General features: G+C 66.0%; 1 protein-coding gene across 1 annotated transcript; it reads left to right on the forward strand.

Moving 5' to 3' along the window:
• Positions 1-2838: 2838 nt before the first annotated feature.
• MSANTD1 (Myb/SANT DNA binding domain containing 1) lies at positions 2839-8696 on the forward strand. Its single transcript, XM_037828875.1, has 3 exons — positions 2839-3254; positions 5590-5865; positions 7554-8696. Exons 1-3 carry the CDS (start codon positions 3001-3003, stop codon positions 7792-7794), a joined length of 771 nt encoding a protein of 256 aa, XP_037684803.1. The 5' UTR covers positions 2839-3000; the 3' UTR covers positions 7795-8696.
• Positions 8697-10726: the final 2030 nt, after the last annotated feature.

A 10726-nucleotide genomic window follows, 5' to 3' on the forward strand; every position in this document is an offset into this window, starting at 1 on the left:
CCTGACTGCCCAGACGTGCTGCCTGGAGGGTGGGCCCAGGGGAGCCCCTGCCGGCCTGGGCTCTGCTGACTGGTGGGACCAGTGGCAGCAGCCTCAGAGGCACGGGCCTGGCTGCCCTGGGGTCTCCCAGCTTTTCTTGGCGATGTGCCATGTCCTGCCCTCTCTGACATCTCAGAGGATTCGTGGGGTTGGGGGCGGGGAGGGGAGAGGCCCCTAGGAAGTCCCACGGCGTCCCCTCCCTTCCACACCCCCTGCCGGCCAGCCCCAGCCTGGTCAGCTCCTAGTTCCCCACCCAGGTGCTGCTGTCCCACCACAGAGAGGGGGAAACTGAGGCCTGGCAGTGGCCATGCCGAGTCAGCAGAGCCAAGATGCAAAGCCCGGCTGCCTGGACCCCAAGCTGTGCCGTGGCCCGGCCTGGCCTCTCCCCTGCTCTAACCACCTCTTCCTTACAAGGCCCCAGGCCATCCCTGTGAGCTGGGGACATGTCGAGGGAGCCCAGCCTCTGCCCCTGGAGGTGGCGAGTGGGAGAGGGCGGTCAGGCACCCAGCTGAGCCCCGGGGTGCAGGTGGGGCAGAGTCAGCACTGCAGGCTCTTAGCCTGAGGAGCCGGGAGGGCTTCCTGGAGGAGGTGAGCCTTCCAGTCTCTCATTGGTTACACAAGCACCTGGCCCAGTGTGAGCACAGACGGAGTGTGGGTGGCACAGCAGCCATGAGCTTCCCTGGGGCCAGGAAGTGGGGACCCTGAGGCCTGAGAGGAAGGGCTTGGCCAGGGCTCTGCCCAGCCCAGGATCCTGCCCGGCCTCCCTTCTGGAAGCCTGGCAAGCTCCTCTCTCGTCCAGGGCACTCAGTGCCCCAGCCTTGCCCTCCCTCTCCTTCCACTGAGGGCCCGGACCCCACAGCCTTCGCTGGCATAGCAGGAGCCGAGCAGGCCCCCTCTGCACCCCTGCTCAGGGGTCACGTTCAGGCCCTACAGGGTTGCCAGGGGCTGCTGTGCAGAGACTCACCACCCAGTTCCTGACTGCAGACCCCAGCTCAGTGCCTCCCACCCTGGGGTGGCCCGGGAGGGCTGCGGGTGCCTTGCAGCTGCCCGTTGACCGAGTGATTGCAGCCTGGGCACCAGGGGCGACTTTGTCAGTCCTGCCCGATGCTTCAGGGGCGTGTGGCCGGAAGCCTGCGGGACGGAGCTCTGACAGGTGCACAGGGCCGTGGCTGCCAGGGCCAGCTCCTGGGGACAGGGCAGGGCAGCGCTCGTCGCGTCCATCTCGGCGGCCCAATGCAGGCCCGCTGGCAACAGCGTTTGGTTTTTGTCTTTCACGTTGAATCCTGATCCCTTTGGCGGGCACTTTCTCTCCACAGACCCCCAGGCTCCACCAATTCCAGCCCCCAGCCCCACAGCCAATTCCCCTGTGAGACCCTGGCCATCCCGGTGGGCGTTTCAGGCTGTCGCCACAGGGGCAGAGCGGTCAGCAGCCACGCCAGCCTGGGCCTCACGCCCCTTCCCGCTCTCTCCTGCCGCCCCCGCACGCTGCAGGCTGGCCTGGCCTGCTCCCTCGAGGGGAGGCCGTCCCCTCCCCGCTCACCTGGCCGAGGCTCCTCTCCTGCGTCCGCCTCCTGGCACGGCGTCCTCCTTGGTCTCTGGCACTGCCCCGGCCCGAGCAGGCTGGGAGGCCAGCATCTGTGTACTCCCTGCCTGCACCAGGGCAGGGCCCAGCGTCCAGCAAGGCAGGGAGGGGCGAGGCACCCCAGGGACCCCAGGGCACAGTAGGGCAGGCCGCCAGATGCACAGCAGTTTGCCCTGGGGACCTAGTGCAACCCAGCCCATGTGAGCCCGTGTGAGCCCAGCCCATGTGTGCCCAGCTCCTGTGAGCCCCGTGAGCCCGTGTGCCTGGTCTGAAGGAGTGGCCTTCACAGGAGCCTCCCACGTAAGCTTGTTCAGGGCAGTGCAGACAGAGGGGGTGACCAAGGCACCCCAGGTACCCCCAGTGACCCCACGGCCCCTTCCTCCCTGGCAGCCTTGCCTCCAAGAGCCTCCTTTCTCGCCTGTTGAACAACAGCCGTGCCGACCCCCCAGGGCAGTGGGGGGGCTCAGGAGGGCACACGCGTGTTCAGAGCCGTGCCAGGCCCTGGGGGCAGGTCTGGGCGCAGACGTGGGGCTGCAGTGGGGCTCCCCCGGGGGGCATCAGGCCCCTTCCAGGAGGGCAGCCTGGAGACTTGGCCAGGCCAGGGGTGTGCTCCGGGGCCAGAGCCCGGCCCCCGAGCCTGGAGGCTTGTGTGCCTGGATTTCTCATGAAGTGTGACACGTTCGTTGGCTGCGGAAGGCATCATGGTGACCGTGTGTGCGTCGTGTGCACTGGGGCCCCAGGGGCGAGTGTCAGCCTGTGCGTGTGCCCCTGTGGGGACCTGGAGTGTCCTGGTCGCCCCTCTCTCTGCCTCTGCCCTCACATCTGTCCTCTGTCTGTCCGTTCTCCCCTCGCAGTCTCCCTCGGCCTTCCCCTCTGTCCCCCTCTCTCCACAATGCCTCCCACCCCAGCTCCCTGTCTCGGGCCCTCTGTGGGCCTCAGGCCTGAGGGATTGGTGTGGGGTTGAGACCCCCGTCCGGGAGCCAGGCGAGCCCCGCGTGGGTGCCCCCGGCCTGGCTGGGCAGCTGGGTGGGCGGCATGGCCAGGGGGCCACGAGGGCCCCAGGCCACGGGGTCCAGGCCGGCTGTGCTCCCTGTGGGGCTGACGCCCGTCAGGGCTGCCCTGATTTCTGCGCTTTCAGTTAAAAGGTTTCTGTTGTTGTAGCTTATGCAGTTGCTCCGTTGCTATGGCAACATGACATCAAAATGACGTTTCCCGTTTAAAAGCTTTTAACTAAATTCCTGCCTGTCAGATGTAGGCCCCATTTTGAGCGTGGAGCTGCCTTCGAGCCGAGCCGGCCGCCCATGGTGAGCAGAGCCGGCGGTCGGGGCTGGGCCTTGGCCTCGCCTCAGTGACCCCCGGGCCCCGCAGGTGCCCCCGCCATGGCCGCGGCCGAGATGCCCGGCTACCTGGTGTCTGCGCCGACGGAGAAGCACCGGCGGGCCCGCAACTGGACGGACGCCGAGATGCGCGGCCTCATGCTCGTCTGGGAGGAGTTCTTTGACGAGCTCAAGCAGACCAAGCGCAACGCCAAGGTGTACGAGAAGATGGCGAGCAAGCTCTTCGAGATGACCGGCGAGCGCCGGCTGGGCGAGGAGATCAAGATCAAGATCACCAACATGACCTTCCAGTACAGGTGGGCGGCGCGCGGGCCGGGAGGGGTGTGCCGGGGGTGCCCCCAGGAGGGCACGTGCCGTGAGTGTGTGTGCCACGAGGGTGTGAGCCAGGAGAGCAGCCCCCCTGAGAACACCCCCGGCGAGGAGGCCCCCGTGAGGTCACTGCTGTGGGCCCAGCACTGCCCACCACACTGGGCAACCACACGGTCTGAGGTCCGGTAAGCCCTGGGCTGGCAGCCGCCCGCATGGCCATGGGGCCCCACTGAGGACGGACTGGAGCCTGAGGGCAGCTGGGCGGCTCCTGGTCTTCCATGAGCTCTGGATCGGGAATTGTGTGCTGCCCGGGAAGAGCTGGTCCCCCGCCCGTCCGCTGCGGTCACCTGCGGGGCCACCCGTGGGCAGGTGCGGAGGCCGAGGCCAGGGCAGGAACCTGAGCCAGGAGCAGGGCCGGCTCTCGGGGGCTTGGACCTGGGTCTCGCCCTCCCGGCCCCAACCCCAGTCCTGGTGTTGCCCCCCTGGACAGGTGGGGAGGCCGAGGCCCGACGCGAGGAGGAGCTTGGCCCCGGGCCCGGCCCTGGACACACCAGAGGCCCCGGGTTCCGCCGTCAGCTGTGTGGACTCGCCGTGGCCTGACCTCCGAGGGAGAGACCCAGGCCCGGTCCTGAGCGGAAGCCCCTTCTGAAACCCCCACTCCTGGGGCCCTGGGCCTGCCTGGGGAGCTGGACCTGAGGCGGCCGCTGGTGTTGATGGAGCCGCCGGCTTGTCTGGGTACCTCCGGAGGTTCGGTGCCCATGCCCTTGGCGCCCGGCAGGAAGGGGCTGCGGGAGGTGGTGGGCGGCAGCGCCTGGGGGTCGCCTCCCAGCCGCCCCTGGGACTCGGTATTTCGCAGGAGGGGCCTTCCTGGCTGGCTCCCATCGGTGTCCGCCCAGGTTATTCATTATTTACCCTGAAAGCCTTCTTCAGTCCCGGGGGAGGAGTTTCATTTCCATTCTTGGAGACGGGGTGCAGCAGAGCAGGGGCTGGGCCTCTCGGGGTGTCTCCACGGCAGCTGCCCCAATCTTGGGGTGGCCCGAGGGCTGTGGGGAAACCGAGGCTCAGGGCAGCAGAGGGGCTGGCCCACGGCCTCACAGTCCTCGGCCGGCTGGGCTGGTGCCTTCTCCCCCAACGGCAGAGGGTATTCTTCATGTTTTGCAAGGGCTCTTTATATAGTCAGGCCTCTGAGGATGTCCCCCCAGGGAGACCCACCCTGGCCTCCGGGCGTTTCCTCCTGGCCGAGGCAGGCAGTGCCGCGGGGCCTCGGCAGAGCCTCCTGGCAGCGTCCACACCCGCTGGAGCTGGGGCCGCCCCATGGGGCACGGGGACAGGCCACCCTTGCTCTCTCCAACATCAGCGTCCCCAGCCGCCCTGGCCCCTGCGGGCGGATCCACAGCGTAGTTTGCAGCTGGGGGCTGCAGTCTGTGCCTGGTGGCCGGGCCCCGGGCCCCTGCGGCATCGAGCAGCAGCCCCTCCCCACTGTCTGGCTGTGCCTCTTTGCTGGGAGAAATGAGAGGCTGCACCCCGACAGGGACCCCCAGACTGCTGGCTGCTGGCCGCTCTGTAGCTCAGAGCCCCCCAGAGTGGGCAGGGGGATTGCGCAGGAACGTGGGGTGGGGGGAGCAGGCCGAGGCTGGGGTCTGGTCCATGCAAGGGACAGGCTCAAGGGCAGGCCTGGTGTGTCAGGAGGGGCTGGCCGGGTCGGGGGAGCTGGCTGGGGTAGGGGCCGCCAGGCAGCAGCGGGAGGGGGCCAGGGCCTGGGTCCTGTTGTCTTAAATTCTCCTGACAGCCATGGGAGGGGCTTACTTTGCTTCTCGCCCTTTTACTCATGTGGAAACTGAGGCTCAGAGAGGTTCCTGAACTTGCCCAAGGTCACACAGTAAAGTGATGGCAATGAGATTCAGACTCAGATCTGCCGGACGCTAAAGCCCAAGGTCCTCTTTAGAAAATATGCCTACTGTGATGATATTTTTGTCACATTTGCATTATGGTATATAATTTATTATACTATTTTATTATCGCTGTTTAACCTATTAGAAATACAGAATTTGTTCCTTGCAGAGAGTTTAGAAATGCAGATAAGCAGAGAGAAACACAGTGAGACCCCCCTCCGGGAGCTCCCCCATGAGAGACGGGCACCTCGGGAGCCCAGACCCCAGAGCTCTTCTTTCTCAGGGCAGTGTCGCCTTGGCCCCGAGCCTGGCCAGCTTTTCTGGGGGGGCCGGCGCTGCCCGAGAGCGGGAGGCAGTGCCAGGGTGGGCCCGGCCCCCAGGGGCGCCGAGCAGCTGTTCTCACCCTTGGCTCTTGTGTCTCTCGTTTCAGGAAATTAAAATGCCTGACAGATAGCGAGTCCGTCCCTCCCGACTGGCCCTATTACCCGGCCATTGATAGGATCCTGGGCAGGGTCCCCGACTCCGGTGACGGGAAGCTGCCGGACGGCCAGCAGCCGGGGCCCTCCACGTCCCAGACCGAGGCGTCCCTGTCGCCGTCGGCTAAGTCGGCCCCCCTGTACTTACCGTACAACCAGTTCTCCTACGAAGGCCGCTACGAGGACCGCCGCTCCGACAGCTCCTCCAGTTTCCTGTCCCTTAAGTTCAGGTAGAGTGGGCCCCTCTCCTGGGGCCGCGGGCGGGCGGGCGGGGTCCCGTGTCAGCGCAGGGGCCTGGCTCCGGCTCCTTCACTCCCAGCTGTATGGAAAGTTCCTTGACCTCTCTGGGCCTCAGTCTTCCCCCCTGAGATACGGGGTGAACCAGCATCTTCCTCAGGGCTGCTGGGGACATGATGGGGAGAACAACAGAGCAGGGGACAGCTGGGGTCTCCGGGACCACCCTGCACCCTCCCTGGCCTGCCCGCCCCTCAGCTTCCGGCCTCCAGGTGCCCCCTCCCCACCGCAGACCCACCCTGGGCTCCCCGACTCCCCTGCCCTTGCGGGACGAGCTGGTTCTCTCGGCCCTGGGGAGGGGGTGTTGGGCTGAGCGTCCTCCCCAGGCCCCTCTGCCGTCCAGCGCACACTTCGCCCCAGGCCTGTCAGGGCCTCACAGAGAGACAGCCATTGTGGTGTGGCAGGAGGGGACATCTGGGGCAGGCTTTCCAGGGTGAATAGGAGTTGGCCAGCTGGCAGTGAGGAAACAAATAACGAGGATTTGAGTCTCGGCTCTGACTCTCTGACCACTTTGCACAGGCCTCGCCCATCTGTGCCTCAGTTTCCAAGTCTGTCAGAGGGGAGGTGGGGTGAGGAAGGCATCTCTGAGGGGGGTCCCTCCAACTCCCCCTGATGGGGCCCCTGTGCTGGGGGCTGTTGCTTGATTAATCCGGCGCCCCCTTCCCCAGAGGGATTTCACAGCAAAGACAGCGGCGGGAAGTGTGTCTGCTGGCCGGGAGAGCGAATGCGCAGGGCCTGGGTTGAGGCCCCTTGTGCCCGTGGACCAAGCTCGGTCCCCAGGTCCCAGGGCCTTGCACTGCGGGGGTGCGGGGCCCACCCTGTCTGCTCGGGGCCCAGGGTGGGGGTCCGGCAGGCCCTGGGGTCCGCACTCGGGGTTCTGCTGCCAGCACAGCCTTCACTGCTCTGTGGGAGCCAGTGGGGGACAGGATGGACCAGGGATGTCTGCCCTCCAGTAACAGAGCACCTCGAGGCCTCAGGGTGGGAGCCCAGGCCCCCCGCCGGCCCCTGTACCTGGAGGAGCACCCCCCGCCCAAGGCAGGGTGGCCATCGGGGCTCAGGTTCCCCATCAGCCCGAGGCTGGCTGGGACTGGGTGGTCTCTGGCTTCCTTGTGGGATCATATGCTGCCCAGCCCCTGCCCCCAGCATTCCTGGATCCTGGGGGTCAGGGCCTGAGACCCCCACTGGGGCTGGGTGTGAGCTGGGGCTGCCTTCCTCGAGCCCCTGCCCCTGCCCCTCTGGGGCCCAGTCCACCCCACAGGGCTGGGCGCTGTCTTGCCACCAGGCCCCTCGATACCGGGGCAGCTGCCCATCGCTATCTCACTGTCTTGGGTGTACAGGCCCTGGGCCCAGCCGCTCCTCACGCCACGGCCTGTAAACCCTGAGTGTGACTCACCTCCCCGGAGCCTCAGTGTCCCCATTTGCCCAGCAGGAGGGCCAGAAGGAGTGGATGGGGCCTGTGTTCTCGCCACCATGCCCTTCCCGTGAGCCTCGGCCCCTCACCCTCGCCCCCACCCTGTGCCCCCCTGGCGCCCACATGTGCCCTTGTGCCTTATGCGTGCCCTCCTCCGCACCGTGGGCCCCCGCCCTCCTCTCTCCGCACCTCACGCCCCGCATGCCATTGCAGGTCGGAGGAGCGGCCGGTGAAGAAGCGCAAGGTGCAGAGCTGCCACCTGCAGAAGAAGAAGCTGCGGCTGCTGGAGGCCACGCTGGAGGAGCAGCGCCGGCTGAGCCGCGCCGTGGAGGAGGCCTGCCGCGAGGTGCGCCGCGTGCTGGACCAGCAGAACCTGCTGCAGGTGCAGAGCCTGCAGCTGCAGGAGCGCATGATGAGCCTGCTGGAGAAGCTCGTTGCCAAGCCCAGCGCCTAGGCCTGTGTGGGTGGGGACTCGGCGCGGCTGCGGAGACTGGCATGGCTGTGGGGACTCGGCACGGGCACAAGAGCTCGGCACGGCTGTAGGGACTGGCACAACTCGGCACGAGCTCAGGGACTCAGCTAGGCTGCAGGGACTTGGCACGACTCGGCGCAGGTGTGGGGACTCGGCACGGCCTTGGGGACTCGGCACGGCCGCAGGGACTCAGCACAGCTTCATGGTGACCCAGCCCTGCTAGCAAGTGTCCCCGGGAGGGGGGTGGCCGGGAGTCCGGCCTCTGCCAGGGAAAGCCCTTCTGAGGGGCTGTTCGGTGACCCCACGGGCCCTGGGACCCCCATGGCTCCAGCATTAAAGCCCGTCCTTGGACACCAGGCTGGGGACCCCCTGGCCGCTCCCGGGCAATTTCACAGCGAGGTCACTGTGCCCGTCCCCTGAAACGGCTTTGGTGTGGACAGCGCCATTTCCCCGTGGCCACCCAGAGCCTGGTTCACTGCGGGGCTGGGTGGGCATCCGGCAGGCTCTTCTGCTCCGAACGCAAGGAGGTGGAAACCGGCCCGGGGGGCTCGTGCCAGGAGGACCCCTCTTCCGAAGGGGGAGCTGCCGTCCCCTTCCCAGGTCTGCCTTGTGGGCCCGAAAGTGACCCCTGAGAGGGCTCGGGGCTGCCCGGCCTTCCACGACGTTGGGTGTTTGGACGGCACCCCCGGTAATTGCTCTAATAAAAGGGTAACACCTGCTCACGAGCCGCACTTTTCAGTTTTCCAGGCCGAGGGGACATCGCGGTGAGGGGAACAGGGCACAGAGCCCCTGCCCTCCAGGCTCCCTCCCCCGGGGCACCAGACAGACGACCGAGAACGGCCCGGAGCAGGTTGTGGTGGCAGGAGCCAGGGCGGGTGCCGAGGAGGAGCTGGGGAGGGGGCCATGCAGGGACACTGGGGGCACGGATCCTGGGGGGCCGGGCGAGGCAGGGGCAGGGGGTGTCCCAGAAGGACAAGAGAGAGACACAGGGAGCAGAGAAAGTGCTTGGAGAAATAACGGCCCCAAACTTCCTGCATCTGATGAAGGCCGCGGAAGTGAGACCCAGGAGTCCTGTGAGCCCCAGGCAGGACGGCCCCGGACCCTTCGGGAGGACTCACCGCGAACTAGGGGGGTCGGTCAGGGCACCTTCGGCTGGGGTCACCGTTGGCTCAGGGCTTGCCGGTGGGTAGAGGCCGTCCATGGTGTTTGGAGCGGCTGGTACCCCAGAAAGACATGTTCCTAAACCCAATGCCTCCCTGCGGGTGGGGCCCAGCCCAAGCGGGACAGGTCCTTCCCTATTCCCGAAGGCCTCAGAGGGAAGGTCAGAGAGAAAGAAGGAGTCACCAAGGAGCAGCCGGAAGCTGAAGGTCAACGGAGCCCGGACGAGACGGGAGAGCCCGGGAGAGCCGGCCTCGCGCCTCGCGTGTGACAGAGGAGCCGGGACCCGGGACCGCCGGCAGCCAGCCCCGAAGGCCAGTTTGGGAAGACGCCTTGATGGCACCTTCGCACGGACTTCTCCTTAGCCTCCAGACCACGAGCCAGCACGTTCCCGTTCCCGCCGACCCACCGCACGCGTCTGCTCGCGCACCGAGGAAACGAAACCACGTCCCGCTCAGAGGCTCCGGGGGAGAGACACGCGGCGCAGCTGCTCCTAGGGTGACTCGCCTTCCCTCCGTGCCCAGCCCCTGCCGACCGCCAGCGGCCACCACGAGCCGGCAGCCTGGCCTGGGCGCCCCAGCTGCCCCCGCGGGGACACGGCGGCAGGACGTGCCCAGCGGCCACTGTTCCCCGTGCGCCCCGACTCAGCCCACAGCCGCGTCAGGGCCGAGTCGGGATGAACGGCCTGTGCTCGTAATCTCGCCGTGGCCCCGCTTTCCTGACGGAGCCCCAAGGGACGGGTAACTCACCCCACATCCCATCCCAGAGACCCCACCCAACAGCCCCCTTCAGTCACCTGCTCAGGGCCAGCCTCCGGGTGCTGCGTCCCTGCTGCCAAGTTGCTTAGAGCATCCCATAATTTATCCAAATCTGTCATTCAGTGTTCAGGTGGTTTGCACCAAAAGTTGTGCCTCGTGGCAGGGCCTGCTGGAGGCCTAACAATGCCCATTCTTTCCCTCCTTAGTAAGGCAGTGCTTGTTTTTTGCTGGGCAGCAATGTTCCAAACTTAAGTTTGACCGATATCGTTGCAGTTTAGGGTGACAGGTGAGCTGCCTGAGGATGTCGGGTGCACCTTCTGGGAAAGCTGCTTAAGAAAGGGACAAGCAGGTATGCTTTTTTTCCTTGCCATTTCTCCACTTTGTCCAGCTTCCTGCCCATAAAATGGAGGAGAGGGAGATGGCTGGCTCTCCAACAGCCTTCCAGGGCCATGAGGCAGCCTTGAGGAGGAAAGCCGCAAGCCCACCAGAGCAGGCCTGGGGCCGATTTTCCCACAGGGCTGCCGTATGAGCCTGGGACTGCCGAGCCCCTGACTTCTTTTATGTGGGAGAGAAATAAAGTTCACCCCATGCAGGTATCACTTTCTACCAAATGGAATTTTTAACAGAGAATTTAGTGCCAGAAGAGGCTTGCCGAAAACAACAGCTCCTTACACATGCATCAGCCATGGGGGCACCTGAGCGGGGCTGGTGGCTGGTGGGGTCCACCCCTGCAAGCAGGGAAGTCAGTGGCCTGCGTGACGCTGGGGAGACATGCGGTCAGCTGCCTTCCACACAGGCCCCACACAGACCCAGGCTGATGCCTTGGGTGAAAGGGCCAGAAAAGCACTAAGCACTCGGGTGACCCTTGGCCCCTTCTCCCTGCTTTCAGCAAAGTTCTACAAGGAGAAGAGCAGGATGGAGCCAGCCGGGTGCCTGCAGGGACCGTGCCCCTCGAGCTGCAGCAATTCAGGAGGACTCAGTCCTCGGTACTTGCTGTC

This window comes from Choloepus didactylus, chromosome 3, assembly GCF_015220235.1.
Source record: "Choloepus didactylus isolate mChoDid1 chromosome 3, mChoDid1.pri, whole genome shotgun sequence".
Lineage (NCBI taxonomy): Eukaryota > Metazoa > Chordata > Mammalia > Pilosa > Megalonychidae > Choloepus > Choloepus didactylus.